Source organism: Tinamus guttatus, unplaced genomic scaffold, assembly GCF_059628265.1.
Source record: "Tinamus guttatus ecotype Peru unplaced genomic scaffold, ASM5962826v1 Tinamus_guttatus_pri_ptg000472l, whole genome shotgun sequence".
Lineage (NCBI taxonomy): Eukaryota > Metazoa > Chordata > Aves > Tinamiformes > Tinamidae > Tinamus > Tinamus guttatus.
Window position 1 is genome coordinate 8,967,645 of NW_028289006.1, and position 24,560 is coordinate 8,992,204.

General features: G+C 33.5%; 1 protein-coding gene across 1 annotated transcript in view; it reads right to left on the minus strand.

Annotated features, from left to right (window-relative positions):
• The window catches only part of LRRIQ1 (leucine rich repeats and IQ motif containing 1), a 102,470-nt gene extending 77,910 nt beyond the window's left edge, over window positions 1-24,560 (minus strand). The window contains exons 1-13 of the mRNA XM_088532947.1: window positions 24,399-24,560; window positions 22,920-23,031; window positions 22,288-22,382; window positions 20,993-21,101; window positions 20,021-20,250; window positions 18,548-18,622; window positions 16,812-18,362; window positions 15,785-15,937; window positions 14,050-14,200; window positions 11,146-11,339; window positions 10,262-10,389; window positions 4,003-4,076; window positions 3,598-3,691 (exon numbers count right to left, since the gene is read on the minus strand). Coding sequence (XP_088389073.1) covers window positions 3,598-3,691; window positions 4,003-4,076; window positions 10,262-10,389; window positions 11,146-11,339; window positions 14,050-14,200; window positions 15,785-15,937; window positions 16,812-18,362; window positions 18,548-18,622; window positions 20,021-20,250; window positions 20,993-21,101; window positions 22,288-22,382; window positions 22,920-23,031; window positions 24,399-24,539 — 3,107 coding nt within the window. The 5' untranslated portion in view covers window positions 24,540-24,560. The remainder of the gene's footprint in view (window positions 1-3,597; window positions 3,692-4,002; window positions 4,077-10,261; window positions 10,390-11,145; window positions 11,340-14,049; window positions 14,201-15,784; window positions 15,938-16,811; window positions 18,363-18,547; window positions 18,623-20,020; window positions 20,251-20,992; window positions 21,102-22,287; window positions 22,383-22,919; window positions 23,032-24,398) is intronic.

Genomic DNA, 24,560 nt, shown 5'->3' on the forward strand with positions numbered 1-24,560 from the left:
TATTCAGCAAATCCGTATTCTATAGCACTGCATACTTTAAATCCTCTAGATAAATGAATCTCTTGTTTAATCATAAAAGCTCTATTGGGTCAAACAATCTAAGGGAAATCTAAGGTGTCAGTTCATATACTTGAACTGGAATTCAGAAAGGCTTTCCCTTCCAGGTTACAAGTGAAGTAAGAGTTCTGTAGAATAGTGGAAATAAAAGCAATGCACATGCTAACATAATATATGGTCACGGTCATTGAATTTTATTCACAAAGTTATATTTAATAAACATGTCAGTCTATTGAAATGAAATGTATATATTTTTATTTATGAAGTTATCTTTTAAAAAGCTTTAAAAACATTTCTGAATAAAAAAATGTTTTTCCTCTGAAAACAAACCACAGATTTATGCAACCTTTTTTTTTTTTCAATTCTAGCACAACTATTCATTTCAGAGCTTGTGATGAATGTGCCTCATTATACATAGGAAGTTTCCTTTCTAGTTTTTAAACATATAATAGTCTCTAGGACAAGTTCTTCAAGTTTGAGATATGCATGGTATGTCACTGGAGGGGAAAGAATAGCACTAGTTTTATGCCTGCATCTCTTGTACCCTTAAGAATACTTAACTCATGGATTTCTCAGAATAACAACTTAAACTTCAGCTACTAGAACAGAAGCAACCATTAATTCCTGCTTTTTCTTCTTCTATTTTTTTTTCCCCTTTGAAGATGCTAAGCTAAGGATTCCTCTATACATTCATTACAGGCAGGAATGTACTACTCCTTTTCAAGTTAGCATTGCAGCAAGTCTCTTAAGCAGAAGGTGGATGAAGTGATGGAAGGGACTAAACAAGACAACAGAAGGCAACAAAGCAAAAAGAGAAACACTATAAGAAGCTATGGATGGGCAGAGAGGAATAAGTGGTTCAAAACAAAGACAAATAAGCAGTGTGAGAACATTCCATAATTGGAAACAGTAAAACCAGACTAGACTAAAATAAAGGAGAAATAGATGAATGGATAGTCATATTTCTATGCAGATATTGTAGTGAAATGAAAAATAAGGTAATAGAGGTTGCATCAGACAAAACATCAGTAAGAAGGCTAAAGTAATTGAAGATAAAAAAAGGTGGTAAACTGAGGAGATAAAGTGGGACACCAGAATTAATGCTAAAGACGAGGGACAAATAAATGGATAGACAGTTTACAAAATAAAGTCACAAATAAGACACACATCATCTTCATAATTTCTGCATTTGTCTAAAGAAAAGTACTCACTTAAGATAGCAATTAAACAGCATAGAAAACTCGCTAATTTACACAAAAGGTTGCAATTAAACATTCTTTTTCTGTATAAGAATTACAAAACCTTATAGTGTATTTACCTTTGCATGATATAATGCTGTCAGCATTTTCTTGAGGATGTACTATCTTTATTTTATAAATATTGGAAGTAAGTTACACAGTAGCTATATAATATCATTTCGATATAACCGAAAATAAACATAAGCCCTCTTAGGCCAAACTTTAAATTATTCTTTTAAAAATATAGATTAGAGTCCCTAGAAACATTGAAATCTCAGAGATATCACTAATTATATGAATGTATTTCATATATCTTTGCATTTAAAAATTAACCTTATAAGCAATTATTCAAAAAATGTGTTTATAGAAATGAAACTGATTTTTGAAAAGCTTTTCTATGGTTATCAGTTGCTGGAATTATCAAAAAAGTGTTCTGTTGGCTCTGACAAGGATTTCAGTAATTCAAACACATGTAAAACAGTAAACCTGCCAATTTAAATTTGTTCTCTGTTTCAGAAGGAGAACAGAGATGAAGCAATACATATGCTGCAAAATTGCTGAGTGACAAATGTCTGTACCAAATCAGCTCAGTACATATTCCTATTTGTAAAACAAAAATTATTGAACTAAGATGTCCTAATCAATCTTCCTAAACCCATTAAACAAAAAAAAAAAAAAAAAAAAAAAAAAGAAGAGGAAAATAGAAAAGAGAGACTTAAAAGAATTGTATTCTAAGCTTGAGAAAATCTTTAACGAGAATGATAACAAACTTGGGAGAAAACGGAGAAAACACAGCATGCAGAGTTTTGACATATACCCTTTTATTAGGGCAACAGATATTAGGCCAAATATCAAGATTTCTATTAAAAAAATCTATCAAAATTTCCATTAAAAATATCTATTAAAAATTCTATTTCTATTAAAAAATATTAAACAGGAGTTCTTAGAAAACAAACATGATTGATATATCTAAATACATTTCTTCTTTTGAATAATCTCTCCCAATTTGTTCTCTTCCAATTTGTGGTAATGTTTGCATCATAATTCTTTTGTGCACACCTGCACTGTTTTTTCTTTATTTCAAAGTGCGAAACTCTAATGTTTGCAAAATTTGCAAGGTAATGTTTGCTTGGCAAGGCAAAGACCAAGCAGCTCAAGGCACAGGAGCCTTATGCATCAGAATGTAGTAGTTTGTTTATTGGTCCCTTCACAGATTCTTTTTTTCCATTTATTCCTGGTAGATTAAGAATGAGAAGGAATGAGATAAAATCACATTAATCTATAGTCCTGATGTTTGTAAAAATAGGAACTGCAGAAGTAGGCCTTTTTGTTGTTGTTGTTTTTGTTTTTTGTTCAACTAATCTTCCTTAATCAAAAATCTTTGAACATGAAAGGTCTAGAAGATTCAGGTAAAAGTTTCTCATGGCAATTTTGCACTGTGTTTCCATAATGACTGAATGATTGTTGATAGAATTTTTTGCATTAAGCTCTGGAACTGGAATTGCATAAAGGGGGAACAATTGTGATGAGGGGGTCTTGAAACCATTAGACTTAACACAGCTCAATTTTCATGTGGGTCCTTGCACACATATCCTTGAGTAAAGTTGAAGAACTTCTTTCCTGTGAGGGTGACAGAGCACTGGAACAGGCTGCCCAGAGAGGTTATGGAGTCTCCTTCTCTGGAGATCTTCCAAACCCGCCTGGATGCCACCCTGTGCCACGTGCTCTGGGTGTCCCTGTTGGAGCAGGAGGGGGTTGGACTAGAAGATCTCCCTTCCAACCAAGAGAGCCCTTCCAACCTTAACCATTCTGTGATTCTGTGTAAAGTTGACTCAGCACAAAGCAAAGAAACGAAAGATCTTTTTTATAAATATATGACTGCATAAATGTAGATGATGAAAAGTTCATCTACAGCTTCTAAAAGAATAGATTTTAGGCACTTTTAGATACTGTTGGTACATACTTTGCCTAGAAATCTACAAAAATTTCCAAAGAACGCTAAACAATGTCAATGTATTCATTTACATATCACTTCAAATTAATGTCAAACAAATACAGCTCTGACATAGTCTCTGTTATGTTGTGATACGTCTCCAGTTTCTCCCAGACAGCACTTTTAAAGTAGCATGAAATTAGTTGAAGAATGATTCTATACCCTTATTTGGTGACACAATTTTGGACTGAAAATTTATTTTAGCAATATCCTTCTATTTAATAGTTAACTAACTTAAGAAATACTTGTATACATCTAGTTTTTAGGCCAGTTTTCATTTTTCTATCTAGTAAATCAAAATTGTCTTACCTCCACGTCCTTTCTTGGAGAATTGGATTTCCAGTGAGTGACAACTCACTCAATTTATGGCAGCCATTTAAACACACCATTACACTTTTTAGGTCTGTATTGTATTAGGAAAAAAAAATCTGATTGAGCATGGAATCACAACATTTATACTACATCTGCTTAAAATTTATATGCAAATAAAATGCACCAAAACCATGAAGCAATTGTGCTACACAGTATTGTGTATATATATACAGTATATAACATCCATGCTTGAAAAATATCTGTATCTCTTCTATATCATATATTAGGAATAATATTTGCACACACAGACTCAATAAGATTGTACTTTATTTAGAAAGTTCTCATTCAGATGGCATTTGCTTTATCTTTAGACAGATTTTTGTTTGTTTTTACACAACTCACCTGACAAGCAATTATTTCTGATATCCAGTTTTTCCAGAGATACATATGATTTTAAAGGTGCAAGCTCAGTCAAACTACAAAAAAAAAAAAAAAGAACAATCTTTCTCAATTAAAGCAGTAGCAGTTCACAAAGGGGTAGGCAGCAAAATCATTTGCAGTTATGGGAATTCATTCATTTATATGAGTAAATATTCATTTAGCTATCCAAGGTGCTAAAATTAATTAAAGAAACTCTTTCTTTAACTTTAAAGCATTTCTTTATCTTCTAGGTAGCAAAAACTCAGATTATTTTTTGTTATTTACTCACTAATGTTTTGTTTTCTTTGGTAAACATTTTGCTCTATTTTTCTTACATTTTTTTCTAAGGATCTGCAGTCTTGTAAAATTTACAGATGATTCAATTGGCTTTCATTTAGGCATCAGAACTAGCACACACCTAACAACACCTCCTGATTTATTATTTATTTTAAAATATCCTTTCCCTCTTTTCTCTGTTAAAATTTTCTCCTAACTTTTGTTTGTTTGTTTCTCTTCTTCACTCACATTACTTTCTTAGAGGCTAAAAAAAAAAATAAATAATATATAGTCACAATTGAATTTCCTAACAGATCAAGGCTGCACAGTCCTGTAATGCCTTTTTAATGTTTTCTCTGACTTACTACTTCTGTAACATGGTGTCAGTTTGCTGCCAGATATGGAAATGCTCTTCTTGCATATCAGAGCTTTCCTTATGCAATAAACCGGGAAAGCAGTGGAGCGTTATGGCAAAATCCATATACAGAGCTTTGGAAAGTAGAAGTAAGGAAACTGACGTGATATTCACCTGGACACAGGCCATGTTGGACCATAAAGTGTGTAATATCACTACTATTAAAATTAATAGTATACAGTATTGTTGAAAGGTTTGTTTGCTTACAAACTTGCAGTGGGGCACCTAAGAATATGTTGAAATTATTCAGTGAGCTGTAATGCTGTTTCCAAATGCTACATTTCAGATTAATAATTTATTTTCTTCTACCTTAAATATGAAAAGGGCAAGGCAAAAAAAAATCAAGATGTAAAAAGCCAGTCGTCTTCAACTAAATCTACAAACACATATTAAATCAACTGAATTACTTTCAGGTAACTTTTTTCATTTATACAGCAAAAAGCCCTAAGAAGCATAAGAGGAGAATGGTGGCAATGTCTCTGGTTGTAACTGTTAGTATTAATGGTAAGCAATATTCTTTGTAGTAAGTAACGGACTTTGAAAGCAATAAAGCAAAAATTCTTATACTCAAAAATGTGACAATTTGAAAAAATGAAATTATTCAATCAACAAAGTTAAAACTGGTCAGAGCCAAAAATGCTTGCTTGCTGCTGCAATGTGCAGCTATGTCTTGCTCTTCAACAGAGACATTCCAGCTGAAAGCCGGAGAGCTGGATTTAATTCTTCACAAAATCTGAACCAAGATTTGACTGTAGATTCTTTATCCTCATTGAAAATGTGCTCAAAATAAAGTCAAAAATTTCATTTAATTTCCACATTTACATGACGAAGCAGAATTTCTATATGAAAATAGAACATTTTAATTGTAGATCTGGAGAAATAGATATGAACTCAAATAAATACGTGTCATCATGCTCCTCCAAAAAAACTGTACATTACAACAGTCCTGCTACTTCCCAGACAGTTTTCTAGGGAACCAAAAAGTTATGAAGCATTAAGTCTAAAAAGGATCAAGCCTCATAATTAGAGAAGGTACTACAAGTATGCTTTTTTAATGACCATAGGTAGTATATAAATACACACAAGCTGAAAAGGCATCAATGGATTATAGATTAATAATCTCCCTGGAAAATAAAAAACTGTATTTGGTACAAGGGACTGAAGCATAATTTTTGCAGCATGTTTTCTTCTGCATAAGACAATGACAGTTTTTATTTATAGTGTGTTAAGTACATGTATCTTTGTCATTTGACGCTGTGGTGCTTCAGAAAGTCTATTCTGAATAGAATAGATTCTCCTTGTCTGCTGTTGGCATTATGAGAGTTAAACTTTTTCCCTGCTATTCTATAGCTATCCTTTTACTGACATTCTTTGTTAATTTTTCTCCTAAGAAAATTCAAACCAGAAAGACAAAGGACATTACTGAAAACTTAATACTACTTGACCTTGTCACATTAGCCCTGGGCATATGAGAGATATAAATTACAAAGAAGACACAAAAGTAAAAGATATTCACAAAAAAAGAAAGCTACAGCTTCCTCTTTCTGCTCCCATTTAAGGTTGTGGTAGGACAGGACATAGATAACCAGAGAAATTTGAAGACAGAAAACAAGATTTAAGAGACTAGAAGAGTTGCAATTATGCACAAGAGAAAATAAAAATTACATTCCAGGACATGTATACAAATTGCTACTCAGTAATTACTACTCAGTAAGTAGGGCCAAATTTTGCTGTGTGTTTGCTTTTTCCCAGAAAAAAAAATTGATATCATGATGAGGTTAGCTGGAAAGAGGGCAAGATAATTAAGAATGAATTTTATATTGATGGAGATCTTCAATTAGTGCCCATATTTCTTTTGTATTCTTTAAAAATAAGAACAACATTTTTTTTAGAATATTCACCATATTTACAGGAATCAGCCAAACATAATAAAGGAGCTCTTTCAGTTAGCCATGCGTTTCTTAAATAACTTGGCACGCGATACTTAACAGTATTCGTGTCAGAATCTTGGAGATAAATCATCAGCAAAGAATTACTCAAAATGAAAAAAAAAAGGTCTGCTAAAGAGAAAGAATAGTATAATATCCAAATTTGTTCATGATTGATTTAATTTGATATCCACTGCCATTTAGATTTATCAAGACGACCCCCCAAAAATACAATCAAAAATACAATGGCTTGCAATGACAGCAAGCTCCACTCTTACATTTGAGATACCATTTTAAAAACACAAATATTCAGCAACAGAATTCAAATAACAGGAATATGCATTAAGAAAGTGGTGAGCTGATCTTTTAACATCTCTTTTACAAGCCATTTAAGAATAGTGCAAAACATTCATATAAGCAACATGTTCACAAAGATTATGACCCTGTCCATCCAAGCTTCACCTCTCAACACTCCCTCAAAATGGAATTTTTGCAGCTGATTTGAATTTTTTAAATTAAATTCTTAGCTACCAGTCTCATGACACCCTACAGATAACAAAAAGTGAGCCTTGCCACATAAAAGTAGAAATTTTGAGACAGAGAAATTTGTCTATTCTGAAATTACACATAAAAATGCACTGGCTATCTCAACATTAGCTTGATTTAAAAAACTCTTTGTAAAACTTCTTTATATAAAAGCAATTAGCAAAGCAGCTAAGTAATTAAGTTGTATTACAAGTATATATAAATACTACAAGATCTTTGAATACATATTAAATACACATTCACTTTTGCACTAGTAGCAAGGTTTGATTTTTCCCACAAAAAAAGTGTTTATCTAACAAAAAAAAAAGCATTGCTTTCATACACTAACTTAACGCTTGTGTCCTCCAGCTGCTAAAAGGAGAACACAGATCTTTATAGCTCCATTTCCACAGTGATAAAGTCAATATAACTCATTGTATCTACTGCAAGGATTGAGCATATGCTTGCTATGTGAAAGCCAGGGTAAAATACCCTTGATAAAAGCAGCAGTGGTGAAATAACTGCCATTGGAATATTTGAAGGAATTCATCAGTATGTGTTATTCAGTTCTATTCCAACTCCTTGTTGTTACATTGCAGATTAAAAACAGGATTGTTTTTTATTTATCAGTTTCTGGTTTATGACAGTGATGAAGCATATCCTGAAAAAAAAACCCTATAAATTAAGATTTTTTTTTTCACAGTACTTTACTTTTAGAAAGAAAGCAGATTCACAGCATTACCATTATATAGGCTTCCTGCAATCAGTAAAAAGGAAATGGCACTCAGTGCACATGCAGAAAAAAAAATCATCCCCCAAAAAATCACAAAATCGCATTAGCTATAGGATAAAAGTAAAGAAACAGCTTTTCTTTCAACAGCTTACGCCATTACATTCATTGTTTCTATATAGAACATCGAGTTACTTATGCTCTAGCAGACACATATGGAGCTGCTTATAAGTGTACATAAAGTGAGTGTAACAGAGCAGGCTACTGAAATGCTAGGAATTCTGAGGCTTTTAATCTGCACTTAATGCTATCTTGTCCAGCTTCCTTCTCAGATTTGAGATAAGGGATAAACACAAAGGAAAGAAATGAAATTGTGGTGTTTTTGTTGTATTTATTATCTACATAAACATGTTTGTTTATGTTATCGACATATCGACGTGTTTATTATCAACATGTCAATATTTTATTATCAACACATCTCATTTGCTGATGAAATTCAACTGACCAAACACCGCATCTCACCTTGGCTACTGGAAAAGCAAAAGCAGTTCAAGAGAGAATAAAAATTGTAAGATCATAGGATCAGTAAGAGACAGAGTGTATCTACATTGTCAGTCGAGCACAACCTAAATCCAGAGGCACCACTCCAGGTATTCCTGATACTATTGTCCTAATTATGTTGTTTCCATGGCAAGCAAATCCAGCTTTCAAGCAATTTTGAAAACATCTTATTGCATACAGTGCAGGCACATCTCAACATTAGCAAAACAAACAGGATGAAGGAGGAAACTGCAAGACCATATACAGCCACACTAGCCTGAGTTCCATGGGAAGATGAAAAAAGAAAGACAGAACACCAATGGGGGAACAAACAAACAAAAAGCAACACCCAACAAACAAAACCAGTATCCAAACAATTTATGAAATTCATGCATACAGCCTTATATTTTTACCTAAGATTCTAAATTAAATCAATATGAGTGATTCAGAATCTAACACTCAACAGGTAATGCTCTCACTAGTCACAAGCAGGAAACACTTTCTCCAGATTCCAGAATTAAAACTCCCTTCCCCAGCAAATTGAAACCCCCTTCCCCAGCAACTTGAAACCAAGCTCTATTTACATCAAAGACTTTACATGCATGTTACTTCATTAGAAATGACCTTAAAACAATCTGAGAAGTTATATAATGTCATATAAAGTTTATATACTCAAACAATAATAAATTTTCTGTAAAGAAGAACATCCTTTATGATAACTGGATTCAGACTTGGAGATCTTTTTTTTCCTCCCAGACTGAAAGCCAGTTGACTTTGTTGCATAGGATGGGATTCATCTGCTCAAATGTAGACACCTACATGCGAGGTGGTCATCTAGACTCTGTTACATGTCTATGAAGATGAACAGATACTCGTAGGATGTAATTAATCTCACAGATGTCTAAAAATTGCAGATGAGTCACACACTACAAGTATCTCCTTCTTTTCACCGCCTGCAACAGGAGGTGTAACGAGTTAGTTCAGAGTGAGATATTCTCCGCATTAAAACGGGATCAGTAGTATTCGGAATGAAACTGACAATATGGAAAAAAAAAACAATTCATATGAATCAAAATCCATCAAATCTGTTTTACTACTAGAAATTGGAAAATTATATTCAGTTAAAACAATAAAGAAAAAATATAAATAAAAGAGTGGGGAGAAGCAAGGTTTTGACTCTAAATATCTGGTCATTCTAATTCCACAAGCAAACAGAATTTAATTCATAAAATGGAAAAGAAAGTTAATTATATAATACTTCAGCTCATGGCATAGTTTTCTGTTTTTTTTTTTTTTTTCTGGATTGATCCCTTTGTATTTTGTATGAGTCATAACAATGAACAAAAGGCAAATGAGCAGTACTAAAGGTTGTTTTTTGGGACATTAACACATCATGTGTATGAAATAAAAACAACCAACCTAATGAACTTTTTTGCCTGTATTCTTTTACTCCAGTAGCTGCATTTCACATAGTCTTTAAAGTCTGTTTTGAATAAGCTGGATGTGAAATATGAAGTTTGACAGCGATACTCTCAAAACAGTTTTTGAAGTAAGGAGAAAAACAAGCCACCATGGTATTAATACCACAATGCTCAAAAACCATTTTCATACAATATCTAATAGAAAAATGTACTTTTCATAGTAACTGCAGCTTCATATTTTCTCAGCTATAAGTGGACAATGTCATTACTTGTCAAATACATTTTTTTCAAAGAACTGGACAAGATGGTGAGATTTTCAGTGCATTCAGAATTATACTCTTTAGAGAAGAGTTACATTGGTAAATATGGTATTAATTTTGTTAAATGGAAGAATGTTTTTATTTACCTATTTTGAGACAGTGAAAGAATCTGCAACAAAGGCAACCAAAACAAGGAAAATGTTCTCATAGAAGAGATGCTATTGTCATCCAAATAGAGTTCTCTTAGCAGAACATGATTTTCCAGTCTTGGAAGCTAAATTGAAAAGAGAAGGTTATTTAGAAATTAATATTAAATTAGAGAAACAATAATGGAATGCTTGCCAGATGCTTTCATCAATCATTACTGAAGTAATACAAGTAAAAACACACTTTGGACATATGTATCATTTGCTTGTTATATATGTATCAACTGTTATATATAATTTCTACATACCAGCTTGTAAACATTTCTATATGTTTTATACATAGACTGAATATCCAGTATGTATATTTTTTAAAAGGAGCCATAGTCTTTCTATGTTATTACTGCAGTTATATGCTTCTTTTTGAAAATGTTTTTCCTCTAACAGATTCATGAGAGTCTCATTGTCAGTAAAGATAACTAAGTGTACAGTTAGTAAACTAGTTTCTTATTTTGAATATTGCAACACAAACTTCAACTTTTGGAAAATCAGCATTCGTGGAATTAACCTAAGCTATGACTTCTCTGTAGCGATAATAACATTTTTGTGCATTAGGAACAGAGAATCAGCATTGCGTAACACAACCCGAAGACTACCCGCTATAAACTACAATTACTGTGGGGACAATTTTAAAAGGGCTTAGCAGCAGGCAAATACTTAGCTACAGTACTAGCCATTTGTGTCTTTTTTTAAAAAATCTCTCTAAAAAGAGAGAGAGAAAAAAGAAGAAAATCAAAACAGCTCACAACATTCAACATTCTGAACAATATCACCAGTAACAAAGAAGAATGTATAACGAACATCGCATTTAAGTCAAAGCTTTTTACCTCCTGGAGGTTATTGCCTTGTAACTTCAAAATTTGAAGCAGGCCACTATTCTCAATGCCTTCAACTTGTGTGAGATGATTAAAAGAACAGTCTAGGTGCATGAGAGTAGGTGCTTCACAGAGACCTTTTGTACTGATTAACTGATTATGATCCATGATTAACTGTTGAAGATTTTTCAGTGACTCCAAACCACCTGGAAAAGAAAAAGCTGAATTAACTCCATTGAAATAAAACACTGTTAGATTCCCAGTATCAAAAAAAAAAAAAAACTCTGAAATTGTGATATACTGTATATAGTATCAATTAATATTAGTCCTGTAAAAGTTTAAATTATTCCTGTATTTTGACTCCTTCCTATTCTTAAAAGCACAAACATACATAGCTTTATAATGCGTCCAGTTCACAGATTTCTGATCCTATTAAATAAGTAATAAATAACTCAAGCACTTCTTGGAAGAGAATGTGATAAGCGACACTATACTAGAACAGTTTACAACTGTTATTCAGAACTCACAGGCTTTGTGAAATGCTAACAGACCTCTTAAAATCAATCCTAGGAACAGAAACAGCAAGTCAGTTTAAATGTTAATTTTCATTACTTTATTTTTAAAGGACTTTAAAAAGTTAGCAAGATAAGAACAAGCTGTGTTAATGTAAAATACCTAGACATCAGCGCTATTAATACGAGTGTGTTTCCTTTAAGGAGCTGCCATTATAAATTTCTTCATAAAAAATATTTTAAGAAGTCCAGTGTCTTTAAGTATAAAGCTATCCTTATACAGCCATTATACTCATAACAAGCCTGCTCCTGCCAGCTAGTGTAGAAAACAAGAATGTATGATGTCTCCTGCACAAAAACACACAAAGGAAGTTTCCTGTCGGTGCCCATTCCTTCTACTTTCTCTTCTACATATCATCCTCTTAAACAGGAAAAATCAGATTCTCTTTCCTTTCTTATAGCTGCTAGACAATTTGTAATGTCTGCCTTTCTAGAGCATTCGTATCTATGTGCTACAGGTCTAAGCACTTTTTTACTTTTTTTCCCCTCATAGCAGTAACGCACCTTGGAGAGGAGAAATGTGACAAAAGGCATCTGAATGAGGGAGTTACTCATTTTACTCCTCAATTTACTTTTCTTTCCAGTATCTTTTACAAGATTGAAGGTTTAAATTACTTAATTTTACCTTACTCAAAGCTTCTTAGCTTTGCATATGTGAATTGGGCAAGCTTTACAAAGTTGAATCTATCTTTGTGATTATTTTCGGAGAATAAATGGGTAACAAGAGCAGCAGGCACCACAGATTATTTAAAAGATGCAGAAAGAAGAAAAGACAAAAGAAAAAAAAAGACACAAAAAATTAAATGTCCAAGTTAGAATTACATTAAAAACAAATAAACAAACAAAACATAGGGCTTTGCATCACAGTAATCTAGAAAGGGAAAATGCCTACTGGAAATAACACATTCACCTGAAAGTGTATAAATATTAAAGAGATGCCATCCCAGTTCTAAAACAAATGTTGCATATTGTAAGCTTTAGGGAACAAATATGCAAGTCTTTAATTATTTTGAAAGAATTTCAAACATGCTCACGACATTCAATCCTGCCAGCAAGATCCTGTTCTGTGGCTTTTTTAAATGCTTGGAGAAAAATAAAAAGGGAACTACCACCATCTAGCGGTCTCAAAACAATTTCATTTCAGACAGCATTAAAATTAACAGCTTTCAAGTCTTCCTTACAAGACCTGTTTCCTTTTTTAAGTTTCTGTTTTTAACTTCTCGGCATAGTAATACTGATAACTTTAAAAGTACTGAGTTATCATGGAGTGGGACAAAAGGATAGACTACAAACAAATGATAAGCACAGGGAAGTGTTAATGCAGGACCTAAGAATTTCTCATTCTGTATGCTTATAAAGCACTTTTATTTACAGCTTCTCCTGATCTGTCTTGTTTAATTAGACTGTATGTCACAAATCAGTATCTTTAGCCTGTCAGCAGCTGAGACAAGATATCTGCTCCTTAATCACTTTACAGTCTGAAAGACAGCACAGGCAGACAGGAAAATACATTTTCTGTATGTGAGAAAGAGACACAGTGGTAGGGAAGAGTGAAACAACAGTTTGGAACAAAAATGAATAGTATTTTAGTAGAAAGGACAGCTGTGACACAGCATTAGTATGGTCCATCCACTCCTAAAAAACAGTAATATTTGTATATACCTACTTGCCAGGTCATAGGAACATGCTGGAACTCCCTGCAGTTGCAAGGCTAGACTCTGTATGATTTGCTTTTGTAGGGAGGCTGAAACCTGGCTACTTACATATTCCAACTGAGTTGGTGCAGGTGATATTAGGAGCTCTTCTAGAGCAAACTATATGTAGCATAACCACACCGCAAATAAATGTCAAGTTAATTATGCTTTAAAATGTAAATCTCTACTAAATCTGTTTCCTCATTCTCTTAGCAGTTTAGCAGTTGGCTGGCTCTGAATCCTAAGTAAGTACAATCCTAAATGTAAAGAGGAGGGGGGCAAACTCTTCTCAGTGGTGGCCAGTGACAAAACAAGGAGTAATGGGTATAAATTAAAACACAAGAAGTTCCATCTCCATATGAGGAAGAACTTCTTTCCTTTGAGGGTGACAGAGCCCTGGAACAGGCTGCCCAGAGAGGTTGTGGAGTCTCCTTCTCTGGAGATCTTCCAAACCCGCCTGGATGCCACCCTGTGCCACGTGCTCTAGGTGTCCCTGCTGGAGCAGGGGGGTTGGACTAGATGATCTCTAGAGGTCCTTTCCAACTTCAACCTTTCTTGATTCTGCGTAAATGTAAACAGCACAAATCCTAAATGTAAACAGCAAAAATATGCTTTTACACAATTTGTTTTTTTTTTCATAATTTTCTTACCAATCCGAGTGATTTTATTGTAGGAAAGTTCAAGATTTCGAAGATTTCTGCAGCCATCTAAGCCACAAACTGATGAAAGACGGTTCTTACTCAGAATTAGTATACAGAGATTTTCTAGATTCTCACAGTCTATGATCTGAATATTGTTTTCCTGTGATAAAGAAGAACAATAATATTAAGTATTTTAACTGAAATAGCAGAGCAAGTTCAAGGAAATCACAGATATGTTCATTTCAACCTAAGCTTCTCGATAGTAGTAAGAGCATTGCAGGTTTTTTCCTTCACTAAGGTGAAATGGAATATAACCAACACATTACCTGTAATGACCAAATATTAAATACAATTTTTAAAGTATTATTAATATATATATTATTGATGTGTTAAAGTATATTTAATGTCTAGGAGCCTTGTCTAGAACAAAATAAAAACACACTTTGCAAGGAACAGTACTCAGTGGGCAAACAGAAATATTCAAGAATTTATAAGCAATAAGGGTATATTAACTTTCTTGTGAATGGGTATGGTCAAAACACCTCAAATTGAAAAAAAAAAGATAAAAATAGAATTGTTTGACATACTTTGTGAAGTTCTTTAGGTGAGATGCATGACATAAGAAAATATTTCGACATTAAAAGAAACTTAAATTGCTATGTAAGACATTGGACAGCATCAGGTATCTAATGCCTCTACTATCAGTCATTATACTGCTCCTTAAGCAAATACATGGGTAATTTTAATGAACATTCAGGCGTTTGTTGCAAAGGACTACCTTTCTCTTACCTATTCCTGCTTAAGCTGAGCACTTATTTTGGTCAACAGCATCTGCCTACTTGTAAATCAGAGTGGTAAGGTGAATCAGAGGTAAGGAAGATTTTTCACTTTGTCATACTCATGCTGGCTATTCATGTTCCTACCACAGGAGACTAAAAGCTATGCCTGTGTTTGCAGCTCTGAATGCCCTTAAGTTCTGTAATTCTAAGCTACTTCCCTTTTAAATGCCACAAATATTACAGTAGTAACAATGGGACCCATTTAACTATACATGGCTAATAAAGCAGATGGCTACAGCTGAAGCATGCAGATTTCCTTCATAACCTACTGAAAGAAATAGGTACATCTGAAAACTAGCCATCTTGTCACAATGCAATACCAACTAAATAGGAGACAATTCCAAATCTAAAATGTCTGTTTTTTTTTTCCTCTGAGTATAAATGGAATCAGTCTGAAAACTTCTACACTGAGCTACTTGCAAAGCTAAGTGCATCCTGCTATTTATACTTCCAATTCAGAGTTCGACTGAAATACACAAAGAGTAGTAAAATTAAAAAACAAACAAGCTGCTAACTAAAATACTTAAATATAAATAAATTTTAATTTAATCACTCATTTGTAGAAATCTGGGTCTACAGGTACATTAACTCAGACCAGCTCCAAACTACTCAGCTTATTCAAGCTACATTGGTTAACTGAGTAAATGGGATTTGATCCTTTACTTATAATATCATGCACTTTCTTTAGTTTAGCTTGATTTGTTTGTCCAATGTTACTTTATTACCACCACTTTATTATCACCATGCACAATAAAATATCTGCTGGTAAAGTTTTGTTGACAGGGAATATTTTGTTCATATCTATACGTTCTTAAAACACTAAAAGTTATGCACCCAGCTGCACCCGAACAGCAAAAACAGCAGTCCTTCCTGAGTTATACTAGAGAATCAAATGCACTTGGTACCTCCACATTGATATACTTTAGATCTTTGCAGTTACTTAGTCCTTCCAGTGCAACTAGTCCACAGCGTCTGACAGTCAGTACTTGAAGATTTGCACATTCAGATAATGTGGAGAGGCTACATTCTGGTAAATCTTCCAATGTCAGTATTGTGACCTACATACATTTAATAATAAAGAAGATTAATTGTTGCTATATTTACCATTCATCGCACAATTTTATTTTCTAAAGTTGTTTTTATCTGACTAAAACTACATTTTACTAAGCCTTTATAAAATGTAAACAATATGATAATTCTTTCATTAAAAAGAAAAGGATGGCAAAGATGGTTAGAATAAAAAAAAAGTTTGATTTGGACATCCCTCTTAAAATCTGCTAATTGCTTTGTTTTAGTGGCAATCTTCCATTTGTTCAAAGTCAATATCATTAATATTATATCTCTTATATTCATTTTATCCCATTACTGTCCCAAAAATAATGACTAAATGTAGTAGAATCGATCAGAATAGAAACTCTATTCAGTATAACATGCAACCTCAGTGTAGATAACAAGAGAAGAGTGAGCATACGGCGATACTCATTAAGTGCTGGGAGCCAAGAGGCATTTCTCATTGCAAAACACTATCTATAAGCCAACCAGCAAAGTCTGTCTTCTGGGAAAGACCAGTATTCTCAAAATTTCAAGAAAGTTTGATAAGCAGAAGCTGAAACGCAGCTCCACATACAAAGGCTAACTTAGCAGAAAATGGAAGCTGGCATCTCCAGTCTTTTACAGAATCACTGATATTGCCCATCACCTGAAGACTGCTACCATGCCAGCCTGCCCCACAATGCTCCGAGGAATTCAGAGAGCCTGTATCCTACAACTGTACAGAGGATCTCAGAGAGTTGTTGCTATACCTTTCCCAATATAATTCCTCCCTCTTCCATTTTTCACAATGGCATTGTGCTAATATTCTAAAAGTATAGAATTCTACAGAATATAGAAGCCAGCACTTCCTATTTAATTTTGTATCTTGTGCATAGTTACCTGCTGCAGAGTGCTCCAAGGGCCACTATAAATGATCTTTTCTGCACTTAATGGAGGCATCTTGTTAACTGAAATTTTCCTTGAATGTTTTTTTTTAGTTATTGTCTTTCTTTGATTTTCTCCAAATATTTTACACCAAGGCTTACATGTCTTCATCCAATTTAATCTCTTCTTTTCAACATCATCAGGAAGAATTTCTAAGGTATTGAAATACTTAGCTACATCCTGAATTTTGTCCCAATTCTCAATATGTTTCTCATGAGAATCTTTCACTAGAAACACAGTTGTTTTTGCTATTTCAGACTGAAAAAAATGATCCTTGATTTCTCTATTATTGGTAGGTGTCTGGACATTCAATGGTCTACTGTTTGTATTCACCTCATCCTCATTTTCTACTATAATCCCAGCTCTAAAATCAACAGATTCCTTATTTGAAGTACTTGTAACTGGAGCTGTATTAAGATATCCACTGTCTGAGGAACTTCTTTCTGTGGTCATTCCTGAATTTCTATCTGGATTTTTGTTATTTACTTCAGAAGAGGGTTCCTCCTTCTCTGAATTTAACGTATTTGGTATTGGTGGTGTCAGTTTGCTTTTTGCTGGGATCATCCAATTACTCGTTTCATCCATTTTTACAGTTTGATTTTTTACTTCTTCCACTACTTGCTTACTCGGTTCCACTTTCTGCTCTCTTACTGCTTTTATGTTTGTCTTACTTGCCTTATTTTCTGCCATATCACTAGGTCTAAAACTACCAGATTCCTTATTTGAAGTATCTGTAAGTGGAGCTGCATTAAGATTTCCACCGTCTGAGGAACTTCTTTCTGTGGTCATACCTGAATTTCTATCTGGATTTTTGTTGTTTACTTCAGAAGAGGGTTCCTTCTTCTCCAAATTTAATGTATGTGGTATTGGTGGTGTCAGCTTTCTTTTTGTTGGGATCATCAAATTACTCGTTTCATCCATTTTTACAGTTTGATTTTTTTCTTCTTCTACTACTTGCTTACTCGGTTCCATTTTCTGCTCTCTTAGTTGTTTTAAATTTTCTCCTAATTGTTCCTCTGTTATGTTTCCTTCAGGCTTTTCTCTATTTTCATTCATTATAGTTCCTTTTTCTTTTATTTTTCTCTGTTCTTCTTTTCTTATCTGCAACTGTTTCTCTCTTTCAAGTCTCAGGATTACTTTCTTTTTCTCATATTCTTCACACCTTCTCCACTGTTCCATGTATCTCTGTCTTTCTCGTTCTTCTTGTCTCTTTTTCTCTTCTTTTTTTTGCTTCATTTCTTCCATATGGCTCTTCATTCTTTCCTCCTTTTCTTTCATCTTCGTCTGTATTTCTTTTTGTTTTTCCTTTTCCTGTTTAATTTTATCTTTCCATTCTTTTAAGATGGGAGCATATTTTTTATGGACTAAAAATGATCTAAATCTAGCTTGGATTTTCACAGCTGCTGCATTCTCCTGCTCTGCCATGTGTTGTCTTTGTTTCGCTTTCTGCTCTTCGAAAGCTTTTTCCTCCTCTTCCACTTGCAATTGTAGTTTCATCATCAATTCCTAAATCAAAACAACAACTGGGTTAGAGCTCAGCCATTCTGAGATCAACATAGGTGTTGGTATATACTTATTCTTAAGAAGCAGGATCTTGTGTATTTTCAAACACTAAGTGACATTTAATCTTAAATATATAATATTCATATACTCTCACATTCTCTTGATCAATATTCTTTGTACAACCTTACCTCATGTTGCATCATTTTTTCCCTCCAAGCTTTCTTTTCTTTCTGCAACTCATCTTCCATCATACTTTGTTGTTCCTGCACAACAAATTAACTTCAATTAACATTATGCAAAACTCTGAATGTCAAAAAACACTCTCTCTCTGAAGCTTCCATCATTTTGACTTTTCAGGGATCCACTACTGTGGATGCTTGAATCAAAAGGAGAAACTCAGCCATGGGAGCTGGAGACTGGACCTTGGAGACCTTGGCATATGGTCCAATCAATCCCACCTTCTCCTAACTCTATACTGTCACTGAAAATGAAGACTATGCTCATGAAGACATTCAAAATATACTGGGATTATGGCAAAATAACAGAGTAATCTTGTAAATTTGAAAGAAAAGTTCTGAGAGTAGCTTATAACCTCCTTTAAATGTAGTGGTATAGTAACGCTGATGATCTTAGTCTTTCAGAGAGAACTTTTGCTGAGTAAAGCTAAAAGAAAAATTTTCACCAAAACTATTTCCAAACTGAAAATTCAACCTTATTTTCACTTGCTCAATCACAAAGAAATTTGCAATGACCTGGAATTACAGGTGGCTGAAAAATAGGAGCTCTAATGAAGGATGGTACCTCCATCTCTCACTTCAGGAACAGTGCACCAGATCCAGTACTACAAATTGTCTAATGGCAACAGGGTTGAACTGGCCATTCTACAACCAGTAATGATTTCTGGGAAGAGAAAGGGAAGAAAAAGACCTATTTTGTGGTCTGTGGAAAACGAAGGCCTTGATTCTAATCTGTCCCAAGAGGTGTATTTAAAGGTTCGGTAACAGGACAAAACTGTAAGACAATTTTTTTTCACTTTCTTCTTTGAATGTAAGAAATCTGCATTATTTTATTTCGTAATAGCCTAAAATATGAAGGAAAGAGTGGTCCATTTGATTCTTTTCTATGATCTGATTATAACAGCATATTCCCATGAACCACAGGTTCAAATCTCATCAGGTTGAGGAGGACCAAGGATCCTGTTTTCTTATTTCTTGGCCAAGCACCATAATCATTAGGTTAGTTTACAACAGATGGCCACCAATACTTGTTCCACAACAAAGAGCAGTATTAGGTAAGACATAGTGACCATTTTGCTTCTGTGAGTATCTTAGGACACGAACTCTTATCTCAGGGATTTGGCTGGGGTTATATCATAAACATAAAAGTTGATATAATCATAAAAATATGTATCAATATAAGGACAAAGCCTAAAAAGTAATTTAATATTTAGCACATTATATCAATTCACTGTTGATCAAAGCAAAAAAAGAACAAATCCCTAAACAACACAAGTCATATTTAAGTATGATCTATACCTCATTTTGGTATCATAAGTGATGGTGATAGGATAGACATAAAATATGGGAAGTTCTCTTTGCATATTAAATCTTGAAAGCAAAATGAACCCTTCTAGACTCTTTGAATTCAATATCATTAATTACCTTTTGAAGATGCTCTAACTTTATTATTTCAGCCTCAAATTCCTCCAGACGATGCAGCCTTCTTTCTTGCTCCTCTTCATTCTCTTTGTCCTGTACTGCCTTCTCAGCCTTCCACTTTTCCCTTTTCTCAACTTCAAGTTCTCTTTGTCTTTTCTCCCACTGTTCAAAATCTTGCCTACATTTTTCTTCTACTTCAAGGTAGGTAAAGCTTATGCTCATGCCAACATCAGCTAAGAAATTGAACAACCAAGGAAACCTTTTATTTAAATTCATAGTAAACATCAGAAGGCATCTTAAACTATGGAAAAGAAACACAATCAAAAGGATTCAATGTTGGTCTGGAAAGCAATATAGACCCTCCAAGAACATGGGACTGCAACAAGTCTTTCATACCAGAGACAGCCCTGCCTTTTTTAATCATAAAGCACACTTACTATTGCAATGTGCGCTTCCTGACACAGTTATGCTCGTTCTACCAATGCATATTTCAGGACTGCATTTTGGCTTCGGGAGAAAGGTCTGCATTGCTATCAGGAGGGGTTTTACCTACACCAATCCAAAACATGAACAGGCCATAGTAAAAGAGAAGAATCCCCTGCAATATGACTATTAAAAAAATAAATAAATAAAGGTAGCTGTAGCAAAGCACATTCTTGATGCCTCCAGTTTGGCTGCATTTATAACTACTGAATTCATATTTAGAAAATGTTTTTGGAACAAATTTAGATCAAGACCTTGAAGACAAATAAGAGGATAATTTCCTAATCCTGAATTTGGATAGAAGCATAAGCATCTGCTCACCTATGTCCAACTGACAAAGAATCTGGATCTATTGGATACTATCGTTTTCTAATTCTTTACAAAGAGAATTAGATTACTAATAAAAAGAGAAAAGAAAAAAATACTTATAGAAAGATTTGTTAACATGCAGCTAAAGAGCAACACAGACAGATAAATAATGAATTCACTTACCTGCAACAAAATGTTCATCGGTGACCATTTCAATAGGATCATCTGTTGTGGACTCAGTATTACAATTCATAGCAATCTGCAAGTCTTCACTTTCTGTTTCAGACAATACCTAATATATTTTAATATTGTCATTAAGAAACATGAAGCGTTGAAAAAAAAAAAATATAAAAGCAGAATGTTATAAAATCTCTCCAGGACAAGGATCATTATTTCATCACATGACAAGCATAACAATGACCTGAGTGCTGACTTGATTATACAATGTCTAAATGTGCATGTCAGTCAAAATATTGCTACCTAGGGTTAGAAATAATGATTTTTTTTTTTTAAAAAAGGTAGTGGAGTTTGAAGGGAATATATTTTTGTGATTTTGGGAGGGTTGTATTAAGTATTTTGCAGTATTATGACCTAGAAACAAAAGAATACTTTGTATTTTGAACTTGTTTTTCTTTGCCTTACAGTGCACATGTGCATTAATACCATGAAGGACCTACAAAAGAAGTAAATACAGAGCTTTTAAGAAACTGATTTGAAAATAACATTAGGAGAACCAGGCTTTGCTGTATTCCTTCCACAGTTTTTATGAGAAAGAATTAATCTCTCTCTTCTGGTCATTCATTATCTGTTTATCACATACTGCAGATTAACTTATTTGTTCCATGAATGAAGTCAGAAAATAATTGTACTGTTCTAAACAATGGTCTCTTGAGAATAAAAGTCTGTGTTTGCAAACGTGGCAACTAGCAAAAATAAGATGACAAATGAAAATTAATTATTTAACAGAGGTCTGTGTTTCTCTAAGAACTTTAGGAAGGTATTCACTCAAAACTGCTTAATATATAAAAGCAAGGTCCACAATGCTCAATTCTTTGAAAATACAGACTTTTTAAATTAATAATTTCTATAAAATAATGGAATGTTGTAGGAGTCCGATTAACAGGCTAAGCATCATAACAAAAGGAGTAAGATTAAAGAAACCTAAAAGGATTGTATTATTGAGATAGCATTCTATCAATAAAAAACAGTAATGGATTGCTTAATTTTGATAATTTTGTTGATTTTTGTGCTCAACTTTCTAACTAATGATATGGACATTTATTCCAAATATTAAAACTTACAGTTTATTACAAATGATCTTTCAATTATATAGAAAGGTGTATGCAAACTCATCTTAATACTCCATGAATAATATGAAATGGACAAAACACATGCATATGGTTCTCAAAGATGCCAAGTAAGTGTGATCTAGATTAAAGAATTTGGTTCACTACATATATTGTTTAAATACTGAATACCCTTTTTTTTAATTCTTCTGGATCTTCATTATATTCCAAAGCCAATTCTGCCAAGTCATCTGAAGCATGGCTACAAACTACTTCATAAACATTACCTGAAGAAGAAAGAAAATATACAGTTCAGGACACGAAAATATCTCTTTTCACAACTAGAATTCTACTCTACACTGCTTAGTAACTATTTCTCTTTAAGAGTGCTATAATGGTAATTCAAGATAACAAGGCTCTGTAGTAACAGTAATGATATTGTGTATATTGTTTTATTTGCTCCTAGGCAAAAATGTAATTTTGAAACAATAAAAGTCAAGTCCTTTAAATTGGTTGTAAATTACTACCCACAAAATTAAAATCATTATCTTAAGAAATCCCTCATAAATTTAATATTTTACAGAATAAGAAGCGCTGTATAGAATGTTTATAAAAGATCATCTCTCTCTAGAAGTTACATTTAATTAGACAAAGCTGAAAAATAAAAAAGGAAAGAAAAGATATAACTATCCTGGGAAACAAGTTTAAATTGCTGCAATAGCTGTTTTGCTGTACTTAAAAGTTTACACAGTTTTTGCCTGATCACTGCTAGTGCTAGTGGTAATATGAGATGCACACATATTCTAACTGTGTTCCCCACTTACTTGTAATTTCTTCATCTTCTAAGTCTTGCAGTATAAGCTTTTCAGCATCTTGATTTCTGTTCTTTATAAAATTTAAATAGGACAAAATTGATTCCGGCAAGTCATCTGAAATCTAGAAAACACATCATTTAACATAAATTCTACATTTTAATCTTACAGCAACAATCGTTACAGCCATAACATGCAGGAATAAATATCCATTTGATTTTCATCTATGCAGTACTTCAGAATGCAAATTTTAGTAGCTATTGCTACGAAGAATTTTTCCAAATCCCACATGCTTCTCATTTTACTTTTACTATTGTGTCACCATCTACTAAACAATGAATAATTCTTAGTAACTTTCTAATTAAATTCTGAAAATAATTTATTTAGATTTTAATATATGCTATTTAAATTTTAATATATGCTATCTTCGGAAGCACGTTTCATTTTTTTCCTTCATAATTTGCTCAGAATGAGAAATTAAGGAGAGGGTTAAGATAAAGATTAACTAAGAAAAATCTACACATATGGTGCACAGAGTTATAAACATCCTCTTAGAAAGAGCTTAAAGAGCTTAAATGTAAGCTCTTCCAGAAATCAAATAATTTTAAAAATCATTATTGCAAATGTTTAAAATACTGATGTAAATCAGATAGTTTCTACTCAGAAGATCATCTTTTAGCAACTTCAGGGATTTGGGAAAATTAATTTTCTCTACAGATATGTAAATTGCTATAAATTTTGCTGGCATAGGTTCTATGATTCTATGATTTACTGTGAAGGTGACAGAGCCCTGGAACAGGCTGCCCAGAGAGGCTGCGGAGTCTCCTTCTCTGGAGATCTTCCAAACCCACTTGGATGCCACCCTGTGCCACGCACTCTAGGTGACCCTGCGTGTGCAGGGCGGGGTTGGACTAAATGATTTCTAGAGGTCCTTTCCAACCTTAATCATTCTGTGATTGAATGTGTAAGTACATAAATAATTACCACTGATGTCCTAACCTATCATGATTTCATTGGTTCACGGTCACATACAACCAGTATCAATTGTTCAGACACCCTACAAAGCAGTCCATAAGATACGAGTCTGAAAGAGTGCAATAGCAGGATAAGACCCCCCCCAAAATTAAGCAGACTTCAGAAAAAAAAAAACTAAAGAAATAACAGTATGTCTTCAAACATATAATCTTCTGCAATATTTAAACCAAGGAAGCATTTTTTTTTATTCAAATTTTCATCTAGCTCATTAACTTAAAACATCTTCCAGCTTCAAAGGATTATAAAATAAATCGTGATGGGGCAAAATCTGATCTTCTCACTAGAGCAGAATGCTGATGCTCATCTATTTTATTGTATTGCCAGCGCTAATTAAACTCTCAGAATGAATCCTCTGGTTAGATATATCGGGATAAAGTAGGTCCATCAGATAGGCTTCCAATACCTACACTGCTTCCAACAGCAGGTAACAGAAGTTTTAGTCCACTGAACACTTACTGTGTCACTGTCACTCAAAGCTTCTTCTGATAAGTCCGTGTCAGGATCATCTGCTTCAAAGGGAGAAACACTGATTCTGCTCAATTCAATTTCTATTTCTTTTTCAATTCTTTCAACATCTTCTGACATTCTGTTTTCCATTTTCCATTGCTTTCAGTGATA